Genomic DNA, 25,985 nt, shown 5'->3' on the forward strand with positions numbered 1-25,985 from the left:
GCTCCTTATGGCAGGGCACATCAAGCTGTCAGCTCCTACAATGACAGGAGCTTCCACACAGTGCTTCAGGCACGCAAGCATCTTTCCATATTTATTGTATGTCCCAAGAGGTTGCTGGAATCTAACCTTTAGCAGCCTTTTTTAGGAGACAATGGCCATCGGGTGAACAGCTGTTGCCTGTGAGCACCACTGGTTGCCAATGTCATTGATTATAGGAACAGGAGCATTCACAGAGCTTTTGCATATGAACTGGACAGGTTTTATCAGCTGCAGGAGGAGAGCTGCACCTGCTGAGGTTCGGTTTGTGGGGTTTTTTTTGGTGTTTTTTTTTTATTCCCGAAAAGACATTTTCATCTTATCACTTGGATTCACGTTTAGGGATGTAGGGAAGTGACCTCCTTCATCCAGTACATGACCCTGACTTCAACAGATTGTACTGATTTTAGAACAGAATGACAGCACTGTTGGGAAAACAGATATAATGTGCTCCCCCCTCAGTGGATTTAAGGATTCAAAGCACAAGTAAGTTAAAATTGACACATCATGGAGTGAGTTCATCCTTACACACAGCTCAAGCCAAGCCCTGTTTAGTTACAGGAGTTACCCTTAATTTGATGGGAGCAGAGGAGCCTGGCTCTGGAGTGATGCTGAATTTGTAAAGCTTGAGTGTGTTTTCTGATTTTTGTATTTCAAGCACGCAGTGAGTGGGGTGATTTCTTGGGGATGGTGTTTCAAGAAACACTGTATGGAATTTTTACTTTTTTTCCTAAGGCAGCTGGGGCTGTGTGTTGTCACACTTTGATCGTGTCAGATGATGCAAGATGTAGTGAAGATGAGGCTATTGTGCCCATATTAACATGTGCTAAGTCTTCCCTTGCAGAAAGTTGGGGTACAGTGTAAAGAATGAAAATGCAGAGGAATAAAACCAAGTAACGGGGTCTCTTAGTGTAATTCCCCTTATGTGGTATATAAAGTTAAATACAGTATCAATTCTTAGACTAATTAATACTCTTTTTCTAAACTGTGTGTTTTCAGTGCTCCTTCAGATTTTTCATTACTACATTTCAATTCTTAATTGATGCCTTTCAAACTAAAGAAAAAAAATTTTAAAAACTTAGATGATGTAAGGAAGAGTGTGCTGGTTACTGTATCTTCTTCATATTCTTATTTAATTCCTAAACAAAAGGGTAAAATCCTGTTTGACCTATTAATTCCTAGTTTCTAACTTGCAAGTTAAAAGCCATTTATCCTGCATAGATATAAATAATGGGGTTTTACAGGTGCATATGGCACAAGACAACTCCTTTTTTTTTAAGTATCTTACATGCTGTATTAGAACACATTTTCAAATTGAAAACATGAAAATAAATAATATTTTAATCCTTTTTAATGAAAATAAATCATGGATATATTTTATTAAATAGCATATTCCAAGTTCTGTATTTGCAAATACACTAATAATGGATAACAGGATCATACTCTACTGTGACAGCACTCGCACATGCCTTCTGCTTTCAGATTTGTCAACCAAGCAAAAGCATTGCAAAATCTTTTTAGTCTGTGCAGTAGGAAGTGGTATTGATTTAACAGGACAGCAGGAGTCATAAGTCCTTGTCAAGTTATTTGCATGTACCGACAGCAGCTGAAATCACCTGTAGACATGATGGCGGATTCAAGGGGGTTTCTGTTTTGTAACTAAGGGTGTTCTTGATGTGATTACTCAAAGAGGTCTCATAAAACATTCTCTGGCTCCGTATCTGTTGCTTGCTCACTCGCTTGCTCTCTTTGGCTTTCCACAGGAAAACCTACACCATCCCTATATCCGACTTGTTAAATTGTATGTTTGGCCTCTTTTGTTTGTGCACATGGTGTGCTTAATACAGGTGGGATAACCACCTAAGGTGATCAGGATTCAACTTTTATATAAATATAATGTTTCTATAATATTTAATATCAAATATATGAATGCTTTTGGGAAAGTGACCACATGTCTGTCTGGTGCCCAAGTTTCTGACAGCAGTCAGTAAGATCTCGAATCTGCAAGGAGTTTCAGTTATTTATGCACAGTGGTTATTTAGTTCACTTTAAGGTGGGCTGCCACCTCCATCTTTTACTGCAAGGAAATGGGATGAACAGAAGGATCACAGGTGTCACAAAATAGAAACAAACCCTCTCTTTTATTGAATTTTATACTGTTACACAATCAAAAAGAAATACAGTCACAAGTACGTCAAAATGTTTCAAGAGAAATATCAATTGCAATACGTTGTACTTGGTTCCAAAAAAGAATTCCATTAAAATATACCACTTCTTCATGAGAGAATACTGCTATTATTCACAAAATCTACTGTACTGTATAAATCCAGTAGCAAACTCTTTAACTTTTTGGTAACTTGCTCAAGGTAAACAGGGAAGCAGAAGGTAAATGACAACTCATTTCTAGAATTTGGATCAAAAATCACTATTCCTCCAGAATGGAGCTTTCCAGGGAGTCAAGTGCCTAATAGCTAATAGTATTTTTAATGAAAGCTGAATACTCAATCATGTGAATTCCTATGAAAAAACGGCCTTCCTACAAAGTATTCCTGGCCTGTGAAGTGTTTGTTTTCATGCTGAACAATTACAGTTTGAATAATGTGCTTAAGTGCAGTGACATTTGAGTGAGATGTGTGCTCTGCTCAGGATCATCAGTGGGAATGAGAACAGATGGCTGACCTGAGGCATGTCCAGCCTGGCTGACAGTGGCAGGATGCTCCCAGCTCCCACTGCAAAAGGTTTACTCAGCAGTGTAACAGCAGAGAACACTTGCCAACAGATACTGGTGGAACAACCCACAGTTCTGCCTTTAGCTACAATCATTTAGCCGTTTAATTAAAGAGCTCTTTAAATAATGAAAAATTACTATTAAATATGCAATAGTTTAACCTGTAATCACCAGACTTTTTTGACCCTACAGTTGTATTTCATTGCAAGCAGAGCTGATAATTTCATCCAAAATAAGCTCTGAAGTCTTTAAATTGTCACTAGTGTTATGTGTAAATTGTTCTTTTTGGCCCTAATCTGTGATTCTTTAAATCAGTATTACTTTGTGAGACTTTAATGTGCGTACACAGACACTGAAGGAAGGAAACTTAATAGTAAGTTGCTTCCATTTCACTCAAAGGTTTTCAAAGATCACCAAGGTCCAAGCCAGTTGCACCAGGTGAGAGGAAAGTATGTTAGAAATGTGTATTTTGGACTACAGGCGACCTTAATTTACCCAATATACTACACCCAAGATAAGTTACTGGACAGCAGATTTAAGTGACTTCTGGGAAGCCACAGTTGCTACTGCAACTACATTTGGGTAAAGGAATGAACAATATCATCATAAATACTAGTTTAAAAATTCCTTTACCTTTCAGCAAAATCATCACTGCTGATGATTAAAACATCAATTAGAATTCATATTTAAAAAGAATAATTGTGCTGTGCCCTGAAGAAACCCTGGCTTGACTATTGCTGTAGTCAGGAAAACCAGGAAGCTAACTTTGTTATTCTCCTCAGTTTATCATTTCCACATAATCTAGCATGTTCTATATGCAGGAGGAAACACTGTATTTACCCACAGTTTCTTCTTAACTTTTAATGGCAAAGGATAAATCATAGAACCACAGAATGGTCTGGGTGGGAAGGGATCTTAAAACCCACTTAGTTCCAAGCCCGTGCCATAGGCAGGGGCACCTTCCACTAGACCAGGTTGCTCCAAGCCCTGTTCAACCTGACCTTGGACAATACCAGTGATGGGGCACCCACAGCTTCCTTGGGAAACCTGTGCCTGTACCTCACCACCCTTGTGGTCATGAATTTCCTCCTAATTTCTAACATAGTGCCTCTACATTTAAAAAAGGCAGCGAGGCAGTAAAGAAAGTATTCAAAATCAATAAAAAAACATTAAGGAAGCAATTTATTCTAGAAGCTTGTCCTCCAAAGTACGTTTAGAATCAGGCTGTGTATTCCTGGAGTCTAAGGGGAAAAAAAAGGTAGTTTAACAGGGAAAAAAAAAAGCTAGTAAAACAGAAACAACAAACAAAAAAAAGCAACTGAAAGGTGTACTTCTAGCTTTGCAAACTGGCATCTGCATTTACCAAAGCTCATGCAAGGCCAGAGCAATTACTATTACTTTTCCATGCCTTCTTCACTGTCTCTAGGAGGTCTGGTAAGTTTTTGTTAGGTTGGTTTTTTTTCCCTAGAGTAAATCAAAACAGCTACTGCAGTTCATCCCAGTAAACAAAATGCTGTGCCTTGTTACTATGCATAGTAAAAACCTCGAGAGTTGAAAAGATTCTGGCTCTCTTAAATCCACAGCTGCTGTCACTAAAATCAGAGATGATCAAGGCAAGGTTTGATGGGATTCTGAGCATCTTGGTCTAGTGGAAGGTGTCCCTGTCCATGACAGTACTGTTGGAGTGAGGTTATCTTTAAGGTCCCTTCCAAGCTACACCATTCTGTGATTCCAGCAGGCTCACAACCACAAATCACGTGGGTCACTTCAGTTTTCCTCCTCTTTTTAGCATGGACTTTTCTCTATGAAAACTTAACTGCCCTCTTAAAGTACACTGAAGAGGAACTGACAGATCCAAACAGGTCAGGTTCCTCCAAAATACGGTCAAGAGGGCAGCAGAACACCATCAAGCAGGATGGTGTGGCATTTCTCTTGGGAGATGCAAAGGGATAACCCAATGGGGGCAGTACAAAAAGCAGAACCCAGCTGCACTTCTCACCTGCCTGCAAGACCCTCCCCCAAAGTATCACGTCAATCCGTGCAGAGCTAAGCAGGAGGGATGCCCCAACAGCGGGGGCTTTAGCTGACTTCACTGTTTAAACCTTTTAACTGCTGACAGAGAAAGAAATGCCATGGAAAGAATGCCAGCCCCGAGACCTCGCACACCAGGCAGGCAGGAGCTCTGCTGCTTTCAGCCACAGAACTTTGTAAGCTGTATAGGCTGCATTAAAAAATCTTTACTATTCAGTGGCAGGTGTATACAGTGAAAACGTTCTCTGCACGAAGCTTCAGCTCCAGCTGAGTGCCCCTGCCCACTTTATCCTCTCTGTGCAACTTCTACGCAAAACTGTGACAAGTGTGTAACCAGCTGCTGCCAATGCCTTATCTTGCTCATAGCGTCCTTTTGGCTTAATACAGTTGTGGCAGTTTGGATAGTGCATCTTTCAGTGAAACAGTCATTTTAGAGAACAAGTTAAGCTTATGTACTATTATACTGATTTCAAAGCAGTGCAAGAAAACCAAAGTTTACAGCGTTAAACCAAAGTAATTCCTGTGAGACTCCACAGTTGATTACTTACAGAGAGAGATAAGTTTTTTTTAAAATAGTTTGGAGAACGCACAGAATATCTTGACCATATTTACACAATACAGGGTTATACCAGTAGCATCATGTTTTATGACACCAAACTAAGAAAAGTCACCGAGTCGACAGGACAAGAATGTAGAACAAGTTTTATCAAGTACCAGCTTAAATTTTTAATCATGGAGTTTTGTGACAAAAACCCATCTTAGATCGATCGCTCCCGTGAATTTGATTTTTTCCTGCTTTCCTGTGTTACCTTGATAAAGCTTCCAGAGACAAGCCTTTAAGCTGTTCATAAAGGTGAATCTTTCTGCTCTAAAGTAACACAAATATGCTGCCTCCTCGCTTTCAGGTTTGCTCACTGGTGTGATAACAGACTGAGAAGTGTAACGTCTTTGGCGAGTGGTAGTACAACACTGTCTAGGAGCACTGAATAGGCTCAAATAATTAACGCAGAGATGTTACAATCAAAACAAGGAAGCAGTGATTTCCAATCAACTCTAAGTTAAAAAGGGAACACGGATGAACAATAACCACTAACAAAAATATAAATTATCTCATTTCTCTCAGATAACACACTCCCCAAGGGGGCCTGGTCCACATATAGTTTATTGATGTAAGAAAACAATACAGTTAGTGTTAGATCCAACCACAAAGAGCAAAAGAATGAGTGAATGAAGGTTTTGTACAGTACATATAGGAAAATAAGATGTTTGTGACAACTATATATTTCTAAATAAAAAGGCTTCTAAATATATTCAAGTTATTGAAATCTACATGAAAACATATGGATGTTAATAGCAACAAGGTGCATAAAACCAAAACATCAAAATATTGAGCAACTCAATGTTGTACTAGATAAAAGTTTGCTAACAATGCAAGATGTTTTACAATCTGCTTGAAATATCACCTATACCACACAGGGTAAGCTGAACATTTAGATTTAAGATCATACACAATATTAGCATTAACTTCAACAACTACAGGCAGGGATTTATTTTTTTTTTTAAGCTGGCAAAGTGACTACTTTAAGAACATCAAACTTTCTCTAAATTGAGAACGTATCCAAATAAAATGCTGCTAGCCCTTTCCAGATAAACCCTTTCCTTTGACTAACTGACCACACTCATTGAAGTCAGAAGCGTAAGACAGCATTTAAGAACAATTTATATTACAACGTGACTAAAATAATGACATAATCCAGGTTTAAACATGTTTTCATAGGCAAACAAAAGATTCTTCTTAAAAACTAGTTTTTATAAATGCAGAATATATTGCATGAGGAACTGCTGGTATTTTTTAAGAAAATATATTGTGCGATTGTGGCTACAATGCACTGCTGCAAAGCATTGTTGTTTCTTATAAAAACTATTAAAATAAAAAACTTACTTGAACATAAAGAGTAAGAGAGCACAAGTCTTCCAACTACCTATGAAAAGCAGCATGGAAGTATTGCCAGTTTTTCCTGTGTTGACATTTTACTAATGGTAAGTTTTGGTGACCAACTCCCCAGCCAAAAAATAAATATTTTTTTTTAAAATTAGGTGCATATTTCAAAGCTGCTATTGCAAGTGTGTTTTAAATGTAATGGACTTAAAAGTGTATGTACCAAAGAATTATAAAAATGCACTATAGTTTGAGTTATTGTTACATAAAGAACATATTAAAAAGACTGTCAAAATAAGTAGAAAGGGGATCAAAACTGAACTAACTGAATTAGTGCAGTACTGTAGCCAGGCTTCTAAAATCAGATATAGAAAATATAAATAGACTGCTTTAGGTGATGATTCACCAGTGTCCAAAAAAGGAACAAGTTTTGTGAAAGCTCAGTTAACTTGATCCAGAGCTCTGAGCAGTTCTTCACCCTGTAGCAGGTTTCTGTTGCCTTGTATGGGAGCGTTTACTTCGCAGTCGTAACTCGTGAGTTGGGGGAGTCCACTCTCATCCATCGACTGCCCTAGAAGTTTACTTGCTATGTCTAAAGAGGGAGGGGAAGGAGAAAAAGTGCACTTTATTCACCATGCTTAACCTCTCCTCCAGAGCTGTTCATAAGGAGCTAAGTTTGGATAGTTTTGGCCTGACTCAGTTCTCTTTCACACAGTCCCCTCCACCCCCGCTGCCTATTAAAGGAAGATACCAACCAGTTGATAGTAGAATGATTGTCTTTTGCTCCACTCCATTATGACCATTTGTTTTGCATCCCTTTACACGTTTCCAAGCAAGTGATGCATTTCCTCCACGGTCTCCTGTCTGCTGGAATAAAGACCCCTAGAAAGAAATAAAATGAATCTTCTTTATTGAATACTGTATCTTTCTATCCCTCCACGTCCCTCTTCCAAATTAACAGTTCCCATCACTAGTTACTAATGTAGGCACTGATACAATTTAAAGTGGCCTTTGTTCAGAACTTAGGAAGAAATGTATTTACAAGAACACTAACCTTGAAAATTACTTAAATGAAAACTGAATCAGATTTCAAGACCTTACTTCCCTTACAGAAAACAATTACTAAATCCTGGTTATCACCAGTTACCACAGTCAAGATTAGCGTGTACATGTACACATACACACCCATTTAATTAGCACTGCTCTGGTGTGAGTAAGCATCAGGTCTACACTGGAGTCTCTAATGGTTTCCTGCACTGGAATTAACAGTGTATAGACAGGAGATTCAGGAACCTCAGTAGGTCGATTCTATCTAAATTTAAGATGTGAATTCTGCTTGCACTCCAGTTATTGCCTCGTGGGGAATGCAGTCCTAAGCCAGTCTACTGCAGATACGGCTCCTTAGCATATTGTTTTGACAGCAGCACAGAAGATATGGGGATTAGGAAGCTGTAAGGGCTTCATGTAATTAGGATAAGGAAGAAGCAGCTGCCACTGAAACAGATGGAAGGAAAAACCGCGGTCTTAGTATCAAGTTTCCTGGCAGAAATAGTTGAATCTGCAAAGTTTGGTCTTGTTAGTACTACTGACTGCTGCAACAAGAGAAGGTATTTCAGAACCCTGCCACTATAGCCAACACTTAAAACAGTAAAGAGCATGTTTTCAGATTATGAAACACCCATGCAAGTCAAAAGAACAGATGTATAATAGAAGGTACAGTTTACTCAGAGGCTGCAGTTCATACTGAGGTCAGTAGTCACCTACATTGTTGCTGGTTCACTTTTTTATTGTGAATGCAATCCAGCCCTTCATTTTAAGAAAAGTATGGCTCATAACTGTTCCAGTGTAATGATATAGAACATTATTTTATAATCAGACTACGACACATCTTGCCCTCGCCTAATTCTCCTGTTTCCTAGGAAGCTAAAGGAGTACTTTACTTTGGTCTTCACTTATTTTCACTCCTTGCAAAATACGTTCTGCTTCCCTAAAGCTAATAAGTTGTGCCAAGTGTTTGTACAATTCCAGAATAGTATTGTGTATCCCAAGCCTGGATTTAACATCATTTTTCTCCTGCGTGTGTGAAAGGCCTGTGTATCCCTCTCAGAAATCCATTCTGGAAAAAGAAGCCAAACAGCAAAAGCACTTTCTTAAAATAACATCAGTAAGACCCAGCTTCATGGAAATTGAGCTTCTGATTCTGAGAAACCATCAAAATATTTACAACACTTTTGTCAGATACAGAAAAAAGAAAAAGGTTTAGCAAAGGATGAAGTCTGAACCTGTAAGCATTAAACTGGCACTAAGCACAGAAGACTGAAAACTGTTACAGCAGTTAATACTGAACTGCTTGTGTTTTGTGTATTTAATGACATCCCAAGCTCTTTTGAATATTTTGTCAGCAACACTGCAACAGCTGTAGCACCACTACATGAGCAAAGGGCAATGGAAGGCAACAAAATTTCTTGCAGAGCTATGAATTCTAATATGGCTTCTGGAAGCAACAGAACAACATGCAAAGCATTTAGCAAATGAAAACAATGGCATAATTATGATTTAAAGAAAAAATAAAGTGTTTGCCTCATAGAAAAACTGGACATATAAAATCTTTCACAGCTCTTTTAGCGGACAGCAACGATAAAGACAACAAACAGTGATTTATCTCATGCCCAAAGCAGAATACTAGCACAGGAATAATGCATAGTTCAGAGGAAAAATAATCCTGCACTGTAAGACATGACAGGTGACTACAATTAGGAGATGGACCACTAGAGAAACAAAGAATCTCAAAGGCTACATTGCAGTAGAGGAAGTAAGACTTAACTGTGCAAAACTTAAGAAGTGGAAATTTGCAATGAAGGCAAGAAGAGAGAGAACAGTGTACGATGGCAAAGCTCAAGGGCTCAAAAGACTAAGAAGTGACAGCAAGAGACAAAGATTGTGGAGACAAAAATACCCCTGCAGAAAATAACAAGCCGGACAACCCCCAATTAAGTGGCACAACTATAAGAATATCTAAAAAGTTTCTTTTGAATAGTTAGGACAGATGATGACGACCTACTCCAAAATCACACACACTAATACTAGACAGAGTGTGCATGGAAGAGAGTGGTAGTAATAGACATTTGCTAAGTTATTATAGGACTTCTATTCCCTCATGGTTCAGATGGTCTTGTTATCTCATTAAGTAAAGGAATCTCAGACTTCATGGAAAAATGAAAACACAGAAAGAAGCATAAGAACCCTATCTCTGGTATCGACAAATATGAAAACTGAGTTTCAATTCAAAAATGAAATAAATACAGCAATTACACATTTCAATGTGATGTCTTACATTTGTGCATATCCTACTGAAGAACATGTATGTTCAGAGTAGAGTATCTTCTACCTAATCAGGAAATGTGCTTGAGAGTAGAGGGCACTTTTGAAACAGCTGACAGTAAAAGAGAACTAAAATTGGAGTATCTGCATAGATATATGAATATAAATTTCACTATCAAACAATTAATTATTTCTGATCCCAAGATTCCATTGCTTATCAACAGCTCAACTCAGGAGTCTGCAGTGATGCCTCATTTCAGAAATTGCAAGGTTAAAAGGGAATATTTTAAAATGGTAAAACAAAACTCACAATTCCAACTGCCTGAAAAAGTGAACCATCATGTTCCATTTTTCGTTTTCTCTGAGCATTATGCAAAGCTAGCATCTTTGGATTTAGTTCTTCATCCAGTGCAGTAGATCTAAGAAAAATTGATTCAGGCTGTTAAGACGTTTCTACTCTCCTCAAGCCATTCTTCTTTCGTGGACACTTATATATACACATCATCACAGAACTGAATTTATGAACTCTACTACTTTTCGTTCAGAAATTGACTCATTTCAACAATCATTGTCTATGAGCATAGCAAATGTTAGCTTTTAATCTTGCTGTGAAGCTCAGAATGAGTTTTAACAAAAATTTTTAAATCTGCAGGAAAAAAAGCATAAAAGTTCAGCAATTTACTTTTGAAAGAAGGGAGAGAAGGGTGAGGGAAAGTCTTTTCTGAACATTTCTATGTACGGATAAATCTTTTATGCATCATAAAACTGACGTTTGACTTTACGTAGTTTTCTATTGTGGTAAATGTCTACTACATACACCACAGTCCATCATCATAAAATACGGCTCATTTTAAAAGCAATAAATGTAGCTCAGACTGTAGCTGCCCCTTACTTCTAACAAAGTGGACAAGGAAAGCACCACAAATACTGTGTGGGTGCAACTACCTGTAAATTGCCTACTGCCTTCTTGTCCAAATGCTGCATGTCAGGTACAAGGCAGATCAAAATCTGAACACAGTCTGCATACAGTAGCTGCCTGTTACATAAGGTGCTTATGTAAAAGCTACAGTAAAATTAACTCCTGGGAGGTTTACTATAAAAAAAAAAAAACAGACTTGTTTGAAGTGTCCAATTTAAATGTACCAATTCCTACTTTGAAGCAGAATGCTGAAGACAACATACAACACATGGCAGAATTTATAGGTGTATCATATCTAGTTCCTTGAACTGACACTAGGCCTTAAGCTGCGCTTTCAAAATACCTTTTATTCAGAGTTACTGTTAGCAAGCTGGGTGCTGCTGGAGAAGGTTTTTCCGTCTGATCCACTGTTCCTTTTCCTGCTCTGATTGGAGAGGCGGTTCGACTCCTGTTCCCACCGTAAGGCGACGCCGGGGCACTACTCGTTTCGCTGCCCACGTGCACAGGAGACGAAGGGACGATTATTGTCTTCACATCGTCCGCACGTTCCACCGCCGGCTTTATCTCCTCAGCAGGACTTGACGGCGTCTGAGTCTGCTGAAATATGGTAATGGTGGCTGCACTCTGAGAGCTGGAAGAGCTGCTTTCCAGCGGAGAGAGCTGATCAAAGGATCGCAGCTGGAAGTCATCATCCATCGGGATGTAAGGAGCCAACATCTCCAAATCTAAATCGGTTTCCTGGAAAAGACGAGACGTAAAACTTATAAATATGGAAGAAATCTCAGCTAGGACTTCATGGCTTCATCAAGGCTCTTCCTTTTACCAAATCTTTAACTATTTTTTTGCACTTTAATAAAAATGTTACATAAAGAATGAAGGAAGTTCCTGAAGACGTCCTAAGAAGAAAGAGAAGCACATTCAGAATAAGTATGGTGATGATGAAGACTTTTAAGTTACTGTACTTTACCTGAGTAGAGAACGGATTTTTTGCTTCTGTATCTATGGCAAAGAGTTTCTCCACTAATTCCAGTTTGAATTCATTCGCCATATCGTTATCCACGTCAAAGCAGTAGTCGTTGGGACTACTGGGCTGTGAAGACATTTTGAGCACAGTTTTAGGTTTCCCTCATTACACCGTTTTGCACCGTTATCTACAGATTCTCTGAAATACATTCTAATTTAATTTCAAACTTAGCTGCACGAAATTCAAATGGGAAGGGAAAACACACTTGCCTGTATACATTCAAATTTACCCCACTTGGGAAGCACTTGCCTATCTGGACCCTGGAAGTAGCCCCTACAGTAACTTATTACAACTACTTTGTTTAAGGAAGTTGTGTCTGAATCATTCTTTTCTAAAAAGACCAATCCCAAGCTCTCCTCATTTCTATCAGATGGTATTGCATGTGTTTGCAAGACTCGCTTTAATGAAAAGATATGAAAATGTATCTGTTTCCTCAGATCATGGCGTGAGCTTAAGTCACAAGGTAGAAATAATTCCCAATTCCTGTTCTGGCTGCATCCTTAACCAGATTTGCCCCACAAGCCCCAACAGCACATACATTTTAATGACAGCATATCCAAATTACGAAACTAACCTCAGGTGAACTTTGGCTGGTACTTGCATCAGAAGGGCTGGTTGGTTGCTCTTGCACCTGAGGCATGGTAAAAGAAAGTTCGAGTGGCTCTGTGTTTGGCTCCAGCTTTAATACAACTTCTCTATTGAGTGCAGGATCAGCATTGCTACGAAGTGGCTTTGTAGTTTCAGAGGCAGGTAGTGGGGACATTGCCATATTTATATTCTGCAATTTCTCACTGGATGAGGGGAGCATTACATCGTTATACAAAGGAACTTCATCACATTGTTGTTCATCAGACTCTATAAAAATTAAAAGAAACCATCAACCTAAGTAACAGCACTGTGCGTGTCTATGGACCTCAATAAAGTTAAACAGCAGCTGAAATACCACTGGGCAAGTGGTACTGGGAGGTTATTTTTTGAAATCTACTTTAAAATATTAACTTCGCTAATTAGGATGCTTTCCAATTTAAACACACACCCACCATTACTGCTGAAGTCTAGAGAGATAATTGTGTCTCCAGCAGCTGGGGCCAGCACAGTTAAAGCATCTGGTTCCTGTTTAAGTTTTTCAAAGAGGCTGTTGGTATCATCCAGGTCATCTTTACTGAATATTTTGGTCATTTTCATATCAGGAGACTCCACTGGTTTCAGCATACACTCAGTTTGTCCAAGGGAAAAAATTAAGTCCTTCTGAACAATTCCACTGTCAGACAGAGAGGAAGATGACTGTTAAAGAACAGCTAAAAGAAATAAATTTTGGCTTAACAGTTTTGTAAGTTGAAACCCACCCCCCTTCCCTAAAAAAAACAAAAAACCCCACCACACACATCCCACAAAATTACCAGGATAAGGGCTTTAAAAATTCTTTTTTTCTTACTCGTTCTTTCCTCAAAAGTAACAGACAAAGCAAGTACTGACTGTAGGGCCATCAAAGAAAAGTAACAAAAATAAACATGCTTTTCTGAAAGCATTAAGGAAGACAGAAAAAAAAAAAAGGGAAAAAAAGTTAGATATTTCCTAAACTACGTATGTACACGCAATATCTTGACAGATTTATACTGGTACGTTCACTAAAGTTTTGAAAAGCTAATTTAGGACTATTATACAATTGCAGAAAAACAGTCAGGAAGTCTGCTTTGAGTTGAAGCTTTCAATTAAAAGAGGAATTCTAAGGAAGAAAAAGATAAATGGGATTATAAAAGGCACCATTACTACTGCTCTGACTCCATGACTACAAGTTACTGGTGGAATTAACTGCTCAGACAAAGATTAGAGAGTTTTTTGAGCACACAAATGCTCAAATGCTTACAGTGAGACAGTATAGAAGAGGCTGGTCCTACACTCATCACTACATCCAAAATGCATTTTGTTTTCAAATATAATTTCTTATCCTAGGACTGGCAGTATTCTAAGCAAAAATTCAATTCATTTGTAGGGAACAGTAATATCATAACATATTCAACAGGGGATGGCATTCTCAGGAAGTTGAAAAAAAAAGATGTAGTTCCATCAGAACCTGACTTTGTCTTCAATAAAGATGATGACAAAGAACATCGAAGTCCACTCAACTTACCTCAACACATAGTTTACACACACTATGCACTGTGGCTGAGAATTCTTAGTGTTGTATATAACAGTTGCTTGAGTTTCAACCCAGACATAGCCACCTTGTTTTGCCAGCATTCTGTACTGCCCTGTTGTCACCTGCCCTTTTGTGAACACTAAAAACAGAAAGGACACCAGCTTTAATTACGTGCAGAAAAAAACAAAATCATTTAAGGTAAACATCCATTGCAGATTCACATATGCACTTAAAAAAAAAAAGCTCTTGTTCTGCTGCTGCTTTCCCCCAGTGCTGTCTCTCATCCCCTGTAGTTGGAGGACTTTAAATTCACTTTTCACTTACTGTCATGGTGTGTTTTGGTCAGATGATCAGAATCCAGTGCGTGATAGTACTCATAGATTGAGCGGCCCAGGAGCTCCTCTGGCTCATACCCCATCAATTCTGTAATTCTTTAAAACAAGGGAGAAAACGACTATGTAAAAGCAGACATGGACAAGCACAAATACTAGAGCATGTGGATGCTTGCAGATCTAAAAAATCCCTAAGAGTCACTTCCACGCACACCAGCAACAACTGCGTTTTACCAGGACTTTTCATTTTGAAATAAGTTGCTATTTTTATGCTTCTTTAAAAGAGAAATTTCAGCAGGCATAGGATTCTACTTCTCACTGAGTATTTATAGTGGGATAGGATTAAGCAAATCCCTGCTTTCTAGACACTTGTAATTTTTTTGCTTCTAGGTGGACCAGCTACTTACAGACCAGCTTAGGCAAATATGAGAATTTAATAAAATAACAACGACACACTTCAACAGTTTTAAACCTGCAACTAAGAGAAATGAGAAATCAGATTTACTCTTCCCCCGAAACACTGCCTGCTTTTAAGGAAAATGGGATTTCTTCAGTCTCTAGAGGGCAGTGCTAACAAGGGCAGAGCTTGCATTTTGCCCCATTATAGATGCAGAATAAGTACCTTTTATGTAACACCATCAGTCCTAGAAAGGTAATTCCTGCAGAGGAGAGAAATAACCTGCACTAACCTCCTTCTGTATCTAATTGCAGCAACTAACTAGAAGTTCACTTATGTTCTAAAGAAAAGGAAATGGGCAGTAACAAATAACACCAAATTAAAAACAAACAAATGAAACAAACAAGCCCCAAACAACAAAAAACCTCACGGCTGATTATTTCCTTCACTTGGGTTTATCAAATTTGTCAAGCTAAGTGTCCAGAGGATAGCAAAATCAGTCTTTTGTGTTTGCTTAACACACCTGATTTGTACCAAAACACAAAAATCTCATTTTTCAACAGCAGATGTATTGCATTAAAAATACAGCTGAACTTTTGGATTTTTTTTCGACTGAAGAAAGCAAACACTGATCTCCTGAGGAAGGGAGAGGGGAAGCAATAGCAGTAAAACGCATCTGACAAGTATTACATACACACTCTTTTCAGTCACCAAAATGTCCCATATTTGAAAAACCTAAAACCTTCCTGTTTTTTCAGTGTCTGGAAGAATGTTCTCATTTCAATTTAGTCACCGTCACTGTAGTAAAGACCAGTTTGAACAGGCAGTTCACTGCAGGCAAAGGATTTATTCACAGAATGGTTTGGTCTGGAAGGGACCTTAAAAATCACCTTGTTCCAACACCCCTGCCATGGGCAGGACACCTTCCACTTGGACCAGGTTGCTCCAAGTCCCATCCAATCTGGCCTTGAATAAACCCTTCATCCTCCTTAGATCTAAAAATATGGCTTTGAAGGTATCCTGATCATTCAGTAAAAACCAAAGTATCCCACCAATGATTCCACTGGGGAGATGAATCGAGTTATCAAGAAAGACTACGTAAATGTACAAGGCAAACATTAGCCAAATTAATTATTTTTTAGAGAATAAATTATATATATTACCTTTCATCACAATAGGAAAATTTCATATCGAGACTGTGACGACTGAGGAACGTTTTACTGTCCAAGGGGACCTCAATGTTTGATGGGTGAGGAATAGGTTCACAGATCAACACCAGACACGTCATGGGAGGCTTTTTGTAGCCGCAGTGAGTTTGGTTACCACACGTGTCGTACACACGGATGTGTCCAGTGCAGTGCAGCACCTACGGGGAAGTTGTATTTTAAAGAGAGACGAGGTTCTTGTCCGCCAGACAACACACTCATATTGCCATTAGCACACCAGAGCAAAGTCCTTCCCTCCCCACCCCTCGATGTGGTAGCAGCCAGAGGAAGGAGCAGTGCTGTGGGATGGATGGAGGGACGGATGGAAGGATGGAGGGATGGCTACAGGAGAGCAGTTGTTCTCCACCCTGTGATGGGCACACAGGCTGTCAGCTCCTTCCCCTCAGTGCTGCGTGAGGCAACACCACAAATTGCTGCATTTCTGTGAACTGCCGCTCTTTGAAAGTTACAGTAATGACACTGATAAGCAACTGCCTCAGCAAAAAGTATCTTGCTGTTTGAATGTTACGGTAATAGCAGCAACCTCCATTTTAGATCTTCTGCAGAAGTGATGTTAGGGATCCAATATTTCCTTCAAAAGACAAGAAGTTTTGCATTTTGTGGGGTTTTCTTTTAACCATTCTGAAGCAGAAATTGTTCACAGACAGCAGCAAAGAAGTTGTTTGATCCAGAGTAATGAAATTCAAGTTATAAAAGAGAACTGTGAGCCATAATCCACTCGATACAGTAAAAGGTTACTTTTTGTGCAGAGGAGAAAATGCATTCACTGCAGAAAGTTATCAGGCTGGCCTCTTTTTGTTCCAACTGTTACAAAAGGGAGAGCCAGCAGCTTGAAAAGAATGGCATTGAAGTCCTTCAGAGAGACCTCAGCTGTCACATTTTCAGTGTCAAATCAAAAGAAATCAGGGATCAGCATAAGTGGTGTCAAGTATTTTTTTCCCAGAGAAGGCTTTATGCAAACATATTTAGTAATTACAACTGTTTGTAAGTAAATTGGCTCTAACTTAAAATGGAAAATTCATTAGAAGAGTCTTGAAAAACTAATTTTAAAACATTGTTTCAGTTACCTCTGTGATGTATTCAGCATTAAAATTCAGCATATTGAAGCACAGTCATTAAATTATAAAGTACTTAGTGAAACTCAAGCTCGTTACATGAAGCAAAAATGTTGAAATACAGTGTTATGACATCTGAAGAGGAAGCTGCCAAATTATGTAAATACTCCGATGCGTTAGTTACCTTCCAGGTAGCAGACTTTATATTCACTGTTCTTCCCCTGCTAGTCAGTGTACACTTCATTCTGAGAAAAAAGCTGCGCTCCGTGTTTTGCTCTTTGCCCTTTTTCACAGGACCTGGCAAAAGCAGACAGCAAACCAGTTCTTAAGCTCTTGGATCGTCACGGTGCAAAAAATCCCCCAGCATGTTAGAGAACTCTCAGTCTAGGAGAGGACTCAAAAAATAAACTAAAAAGATTGATAAGCCTAACAGCATTTTTGATAATAATACTTTTCAGAACAAGTTTTACTATCGTGGAGACAAAAACCTGAAGTTTCATAGAATCAGAGAATGGTTTGGGTTGGAAGAGATCAAAGATCATCTAGTTTCAACACCCATGCCACTAGACCAGGTTGCTCCAAGCCCCATCCAACCTGGCCTTGAACACTTCCAGGGATGGGGCAGCTACAGCTTCTCTGTGCAACCTGTGCCAGGACCTCACCACCCTCATATGGAAGAATTTCTTCCTAATATCCAATCTAACCCTGCCCTCTGTCAGTTAGAAGCCATTCCTCCTTGTCCTGTCACTCCGTGACCTTGTTCAAAGTCTTTCTCCAGCCCTCTTGGAGCCCCTCTCAGCCTGTCCTCGTAGGAGAGGCTTTTGCAGCCCAGTTTCAATGTTTTAAGATCAGTATTGTTTTTGTAGCCAACTCCAGAATCACAGATTTCAGGAAAAAGGGATGGGGGGGGAAAGACTGACTGAAAATTTAATATTTTTTAATGTTGTGGCAGTGGACAAGAAAAGCACATGCAGAATGAGAAGCCCTGTTGAGTTGGTGTCCATGGAAATGCATCAGTAATTCAGGTTCAAACCAAATACCTTTGGGCCTGTAGCTCTCCAGGACTGCAGTAGCTTTAAATTTTTCAATTCAGAATTAACAATTCTGCTGTTTACATGCATCCAAATACCTCCACAGCAATTTACACTCTTGCAGTAAACGGGGACCAGGTTTTTAAACACATTATTAGCATTCTTGGGCAGAAAAAAAAAAAAAAAATCGAGAAACCCTAATACAAATCAAGGTTAGCAGCAGTAACTTTTTAGCTTTAGTTGCTACCAGCAGGCTTTAAGTTAAGATTTTGCTTTTACAGGGGAGATCCTTTCAGAGTCAATTACTAGTTACGCTGTTGTGGGCAAAGAAAATGTAACTGATGGTATCAGGAGAGCTGCAAGCAGCTCACAATGGGTGGGAGAAGGAAATAAAGCACCCAGGAGAAGGAGCAGTGGGAGAGCCAGTTTGCTGAGGCTTGCCAAGGAGCAAGGACCGAATCGTGGCAGAGGGGAAAGTTTAGAACTTATGACCTTGCTTCTGGTACAAGTTTATATGGTAATTTGCTCTCATCCTCCACAGATAAAAGTAGCTATGAAATTCTTCAGGGTGGCTCGCACTGCAGCTACTAGTATGACAAAATTCATTAGAAAAACATTAAAACCCCAATACCTACATTGTCTATGGTTTCTAGTGGAGGCAAAGACTAACGGGGTCAAGCCCATTTTAGGCCACATCAAAATATCCTCAATAACGGGGTAGGGGAACTAAAGCAGAGTTCACAGAAGCAACTAAAACTTCTTTAGTTCAATATGTTTTAAAAGAGTTAAACCAATCCAGAAACTGATAGTTGAAGGTCACACATTATTGTTACCAAACCCTGATGCTTAAGGCTCTGCTTTACAAAGCAACTGTAAAAGATGGAGCAACTTTCTCAAGTCTGATTCAGCACTGGGGATTAGTTTTTAAGATCCCCAGCTTTGAAAGTTTAAAAAGCAGCTTCATAAAACGAGAACGCAGTTCTGTTTCTGCCAATCACATTCATATTCACTTACACTCATACAATCCCAAAGGGGAATATTTAATACCCAATTCAAAACCAAAATAATTCCACTGATGTAAGAGCTGCAGTAGAATGCAACCTGGGAATACTAATAAATATAAAAATGTACTATTATTACTGTAATTCAGACTTTTGTCTGCCAACTTCATTTGCAAAACAGCTTTTGTAATAATGCTTTCCAGACATCTTATTCCAGTCTGGCCAATTTAGACATGCTAGAGCTGGGTTTGTATGGAACTCAGCGAGATGACATTTTTTAAGAATAAGCTTTTGCAACAAAACCAGTTTTTTTTAACTGCTTTAGGGAAGTTGTTTCCCCAGCCCCAAGACTGCATTCCAAAAGTGCATTACTGTATTCCAAAAGTGAGGGCTGGGGGGAATCTAATCTAGCCTTAGAAATATATTTCAGTACTAAAGGCAGACAAGTTCACAAAATGCTTACAAAACCAAAGTCAGGGCCTTTAGTGCTATGTTATCTTATCAGGTCTCTTCCACTCAATTAGTAGGATGACAACATAAGACTTCTGATTTACAGTGCTACCTGAAAGCAGAGGTCAGGTTTAGTAAGTCATCACTATCTGGATTCAGAGTCCATATAACTCCTGTTTGGTGAAACAGAAATTATAGAGGTTGGATTTTAGACTTCTAACTACTGAGTAAAGCAGAATTGTTTGGAGGCAGATGGGCTGCCAAGTCTTTATAGTCATTATCAGATCTTTAGAAGACATAAAAGCAGTAATTCATGGGCAATTGTTAAATTCAAAAGCATACAGAACACGTGAACACGGTGTTCTGCTCCCTCAGACGGAGAAAAGGAGAGTCAGAAGTCTGTGAAAAGATACCAATTTCATGCACCAACTAAAGGGTGCACAGAAGCATCAATCCCAAAGCCCTTTTTGGGGTTGTTCAATTCTTCCCCAGTTTGTTTTTTGGTGTCCTAAAATTCAAATACAGTATCTTTTCTCATGTCTTAAGTATACCACCACACTTTTCTGGAAGAAAGCATTTGCTTTTCAGTTGTCCTGTAAAGGCAAGCCCAGACCAAGACAAATGCACCAACTGAACCTCTCCATGTCCTTCTGCAGTAATTGCTTAAAATCATTCTCATTCAACCTACCTTTAATTTTATTCCTGTAGGCACTTGAATTCTTTCAACCCTCAAGAACTCCATTTCAGTCATTAATTTTGTTAGATTAAAGAGTAATAATGAAGTCTCATTTTTCCTATAATTAGGATATTGCCAAAACATTTTGGTTATTTCTGTTATTAGTATCTCTCAACAAGGTTTACTTTGAGATTTAAGCAGAAAAGCACAGTAGTTTGTTCACTCAAAACCATTTTCTGGCAGATATCCAACTGTATTAAAGCCAACAGGAACTAACCATAAGTAAATTAAATTGATTTTTTCTTTTTTCTCACCATTTCTGTGTGTAAGCATTTCTCTCAGCTCTTCATGGTCACATGGATGAGTGAAGTCAAATACACTGTGCCCCGTCAACTCAAACTGCAAGAAATAGGAGGTATATGGGTGTTTAACTTCACATATACAAAAATGGAACAGCTTTTACAGATTTGAAACAGTCTTAGGAAATGTCAGTATTTCACCTGAGTGAGTCCCATACACTTGTTCACATTTTCAGACATGTAAATCATGTCCCCATCTTCGGACAGAACCATGACAAATCCATCAAGAGCCTTCAAGTAGAAACAGTTCAGTTCCTTCTCCATTTTGGCTTCTGTCTCCAGCTCACCTGCAAGCAGTCACACATTTCTGTTTAAGTAAACACCACCCATTCTTCACTTACTATCAGAAATTACATCTGGCACCACTCTGCAAGAAGCCAATCTTGCAGGACCATTCAAACCCAGTATAATTCATTTAGATAAGTGATCAGTTCTTCAAGCTCCAGTAATGGTATCACAAATCACAGAAAACCAGAGTGAAGTTAACCCTCTGTGCTTTTATGCATTAAGCAATAAACCTTCCACCTTAAGGAGAAAGTCTACATGGCAAAAATATTACCATTTATGTCAAAAAGGCATTATCTCAAAAAGGCACTACAAACTTCACTCATGGGCTTGCTGGGAGAGATTTCAAAGTCTGGCTACTGAACTTACTCCTCTATACTTTAAAGGTAGATGTGCAAATAACCAGTACAGCACTCACAGCACTGGTTCATAACCTAACTCAGATACTCCTGTAGTTGCATGGGCAGGTGTCACTGCAGAGACAACACATCCTCAGCTAACTTCACCTTCAGTGGGGCACAAATTACAAAAATATTCCTTGCAGTTCATATTAAGGGGATACATCCACAGTCAGCTCAGCCAGCCTTGCACCAACTGCCTACAGCTGAGTAAAGCACAGCTGGAACAAACAAGTGCAGGAAGGAAATTAACTTTGGGAGAAGCGCCAAATGTGACTGAAAACGGCACTACAGCTGCGATGAGCCAACCAGGATCACTGGAATAGGATGGGATTCTGCCCCATCATTCCCTTACCAGCATCCAGCAGCTTCCTCATGCGCAGGTAGCTGATGGTCAGCCTCATGATGGACGCCTTGTCCAGGTGTGCGCTCACGGTGTGGGGCAGAGGCAGCTGGTGGGCGAGTTCATAGAACACTTCGGACTCCTTGCTCCTTCGGCACCGGGCCGCATCCCTTGACTTCTCTTTTCTGCGTTCAGAGCTAATCCTAAACAAACAAATCTGGGGTTAGCATAGGAAGCAAGAGTTCTCTGTGGAAGTTAAATTTGAAACTAAGCTGTCCAATTAAGCAGTTATCGAAGTTGAATAATTTAAAACCTCAGTTTAAAAGGGCAATTGTATCAAGTTCTGCAGCGGCTGGGCTCTGCCAGGACTGAATTCAAACCTACGGAGTCTTCCAACAGGATCAGTTCTTCAAACAGACATGTGCGTACTCAGAACTGTTCCTGCTTCTCTCATACCTTGACTGCTGCCTCTCCAGCCTTCAAATCCTATTTCCTAACCCCTCAGGTCCATTCAACATACTACAGAGTAGGTTATTTCCAGCTCATGTACACTCTCCAAGTTCATGCTTTTTTTACCGTCCTTACAAAGCCCACCTCACAAGTCAGATGAACAAGGATACTGATTTAGTATGAGATATCCTGCTTTTCATGTGATCCAGAAAGTACCTTTCCCAGCTCTTTCCCAACCTAAACTATTCTATGATGATTCTAGGATTCACTCTTTCTCCAGCCCCTTCCATAGTCTCCCCTATACTGGAAAACTCAGAAAATGCCTCATTCTCTTTCCATGGCCTCTGTAGACTTGCCTCCCCCACAACACATGAGGTAAAGAAGAGCTCACTGAGAGCAAGCACCGAAACAACTCAGACTGTCCATCGGTAACATGGATAATTCCCCCTTTTCCCAGCACCCACATCTCCCTCATGCATCTGTCACATGAGTTTTGAACTAAACATTTTGAGATGGGAGCTCCAAGTTTTTCTTGTTCATTTTTCTTCTTATACATTTATGTCTTCTGAATGCACCCTATCTCCATTTTGCACACACCTGATTCAAAAAAACAATTGCAGTTTACAAATTACTTTTTCAAATTTCAATAGACTTGAAAGCCATGTACTATCACTGCCAAATTCACATAGCTAGGTCTGCAGATCTGTGCCAAAGCACTTTTTAGTTAGCACATATGTTGTGAGAGCACACAAATTATAGAGCAAGGCAATTCATGGGCTAATATTGCCTGGGACATAATGAACCAGGCATAGCATCACAGAATGGTCTGAGATGGAAGTGACCTTAAAAATCATCTTGTTCCAATCCCCTTCCATGGGCAGGAACACCTTCCATTAGACCAGGACACTCCAAGTGTTACCCAACCTGGCCGTGAACACTTCCAGGGACAGGGCAGCCACAGCTCCCCTGGGCACCCTGTGCGAGGGCCTCAGCACCCTCACAGTCAAGATTTTCTTCCTAATATCTAATATAAATCTCCCCTCTTCAATGTAAGTAGTCAAATACATACCCAAAAGAACACTTTTTCAGACCTTTACCTGATGTCCTACCCACAACAGCCAAAAACTTTCTTAGTTTGTGCAGAAACATGCAAGCGACAATACCATTAAAACAGACATCGGAAGCACGGAACATGAAAGAATCGTTTTTATTAAAACATGAAAGAAGCTTAATAATCCATGATAAAGACAGAGTAAGCCGTAAGAATCTCTTCTATAATTACCTTAACTTTTTCCAGCTTCATAAAACTGTACGGCATCCCCACCTATTCCCAATCCCACTGTCCTCTCCTTCTGCCTCCTGCCCCTGCCAGAAGAAGGAAGCACTAGCGGCTTGATTTTCATAGTCATAAGTTTTATAAGAGCAAAGAACAGGATGTTTTCTCCTTTAGTGGCAAAATCAGGCCATTAGATTACAGAAATACTATTTTTGTGTAATAAGAAACATTATTAAATCAACATAATAATAACAAAGATCTTTGGAAAACTAACTTACAGGAATTATAGCTGGAAAAAACTCTGGACATACAACAGTTCTGTTGGTTGCTGTGTATATAAGCTCAAGTCCTTCAGAAGGGTAGCTTAATATATCTGACTATATTTCCCCATCTTGCAGATTTCTTCACATTCAATTTCCTTGTGACAACAGACGTTCCTGCTCTAGTCATGGATATCTTGGTCTGAGAAGCTTGAGGCTCCTGACATACAGGTATATCCAGAAAGAGCCATTACGAAAAGTCTGACCTTTAACAATACTGAAAAAATATTTTAGCTATTTAACCTCACTGATTAAACATTTCTTACTGAAGCCAGGCCTCAAGTACCTTTTCTCATGATGGAAGACTAAGGTTGGAGGTGAAAAAACATCTGAATTCTCTTCTTCCTCTTTCTTGGACCACAGATTTCACTGTAAACTCAATTTTGTCAAAGGCATTTCAAGGTAACTGTCGTGGTTGAACCCCAGCCCACAACTAAGTACCACAAAGCTGTCTGCTCACTACCTGTCCTGCCCCGATGGGAGGGGGAGGAGGACTGGAAAAAGGTAAAACCCATGGACTGACATAAGAACAGTTTAATAATTTTAATAAAATAATAATTGTAATGATAAGGGAGACAACAAAAAGAGAGAGAGGAACAAAACCCGAGACAGACAAGTGGTGCACAGTGCAATTGCTCACCACCCACTGAGCGATGTCCAGCCCATCCCAAAGCAGAGACTGGCGCCTCCTGGCCAACTCTCCCAGTTTATACACTGGGCATGACATTCTGTGGTCTGGAATATCTCCTTGGTCAGCTCAGGTCAACTGTCCTGGCTGTGTCTCCTCCTGGCTCCTTGTGCATCTCCTCACTGGCAGAGCATGGGAAACTGGAAAGTCCTTGCTTGACTCAGAGTAAGCACTGCTCAGCAACAACTAGAACATCGGTGTGTTATCAACATTATTCTCATCTAGTGCTCATACACAGCACTGCACCAGCTACTAGGAAGAAAATTAACTCTATCCCAGCTGAAACCATGACAGTAGCCCAAGCAATTCTGCTGCCTTAGACAGATTCACCTTTATACCTCTGATATTTCTTTGTTAGCCACTCATTCAAGATCCCATCACCTGCAGAAAGTTCATCCTACAACAGAAACTCAAGGGAGAATTACTGAAGTAACTGGTTTCTCTTCACTCAGATGCCTGCAGTTTTGTCATGGCTTCCTTTTCAGCTGCAGACACTTTTAAGTTAAACCCCCCTCCTTGCTTTGGCAATGAGTGCACTCCAAGGCCACAGGTTTGTCAGGCTTGTGTGAATCACACAAGGCACGTAGAGAAGGACAACGCAAGAGATGAAAATAGATGGTAACCTCACAAGCTGAGCTTTCAGCCCTTGAATTTTCTTTCTGACAGCCTAATGTTCTTGAAAGTATTTTGGGTAGTTTCTAGATTTTTGCAAGGTTTTAGCACAATTAACAGCAGCCTTCAACAGGAAGAGTTAAAGCTTCTCACAACAGCGGAATCACTAATTACCGACCTAAACGCAGGTTAAATCGAGCTCATAGTGCTTGTTAAAAATTAATCCTGGAGTAAGATCCTCAGGTGCCACCGGCTGGAGAGCTGCCTGACTGTGAGAAGGGCAAAATCCAAGGAAAAGGACGATGCTGGTCCCAACCAGCGCTGTCCGAGCGGCAGCGTCTCCTCTCCCTTTTACTACGTGTTTCCTTTCTAGAAAGGCTACTACTATAGATAGATGTTTAAACTGTACAGCACAACAGTTTGCTATTTTTAGCTGCTATTTAAACCAAAGCTGTAACCAATCTGAGTAAAACCCAGCCATTTAAATAGGAAGATTAACTACCAGCTTCAAAGAGCATTTCTTTAATGGATCAAATTAATAGGGAAAAGGTCTTTCACAAATGAGGTTTAATTACCAAATGAAGTCATTGTTGCCTCAACACTGAATGCCACCAAATAAAAAAAAAAAAAAAAGGAAAAAAAAATCCTTTACTATTGCAACTACTCTGAGCTTTGTTACTTACAATTGCATAAAGTAAATGAAAAAACACACTTCAGCATATGGAGCTGCCCACAAATTTCTGTGTAGCCAATTAAATGATGTTGAATTCCTGTAAAGAAAATGTATTGCCAAAGTGAGCACTTTCTCAACTAGGGGAGAAAAAAGGAAGCTCAAGGGAGAGGACTTTAAACAGCAAGATGTGAGCTGCCACAAAATCAGTTTAAATAAATTCTATCACTTATCAGTTTTTTTCAGAACTGCCCCTGAGTACAACTCATGATCTTCAC

General features: G+C 39.5%; 1 protein-coding gene across 2 annotated transcripts in view; it reads right to left on the reverse strand.

Annotated features, from left to right (window-relative positions):
* Positions 1-2,158: 2,158 nt before the first annotated feature.
* The window catches only part of HIF1A (hypoxia inducible factor 1 subunit alpha), a 34,434-nt gene continuing 10,607 nt past the window's right edge, over positions 2,159-25,985 (reverse strand). Inside the window, exons 2-15 of one of the 2 annotated variants that reach the window (XM_027716632.2) lie at positions 21,704-21,894; positions 20,807-20,952; positions 20,621-20,705; positions 17,333-17,445; positions 16,031-16,233; positions 14,463-14,569; positions 14,130-14,277; positions 13,039-13,259; positions 12,573-12,853; positions 11,942-12,064; positions 11,318-11,712; positions 10,366-10,474; positions 7,490-7,616; positions 2,159-7,326 (exon numbers count right to left, since the gene is read on the reverse strand). In XM_027716632.2, coding sequence (XP_027572433.1) covers positions 7,175-7,326; positions 7,490-7,616; positions 10,366-10,474; positions 11,318-11,712; positions 11,942-12,064; positions 12,573-12,853; positions 13,039-13,259; positions 14,130-14,277; positions 14,463-14,569; positions 16,031-16,233; positions 17,333-17,445; positions 20,621-20,705; positions 20,807-20,952; positions 21,704-21,894 — 2,401 coding nt within the window. In that variant the 3' untranslated portion in view covers positions 2,159-7,174. The remainder of the gene's footprint in view (positions 7,327-7,489; positions 7,617-10,365; positions 10,475-11,317; positions 11,713-11,941; positions 12,065-12,572; positions 12,854-13,038; positions 13,260-14,129; positions 14,278-14,462; positions 14,570-16,030; positions 16,234-17,332; positions 17,446-20,620; positions 20,706-20,806; positions 20,953-21,703; positions 21,895-25,985) is intronic. The other variant, XR_003539909.2, reaches the window with a different exon arrangement.

This window comes from Pipra filicauda, unplaced genomic scaffold, assembly GCF_003945595.2.
Source record: "Pipra filicauda isolate LSUMZ 115617 unplaced genomic scaffold, ASM394559v2 scaffold151_size3305965_pilon, whole genome shotgun sequence".
Taxonomy (NCBI): Eukaryota; Metazoa; Chordata; class Aves; order Passeriformes; family Pipridae; genus Pipra; species Pipra filicauda.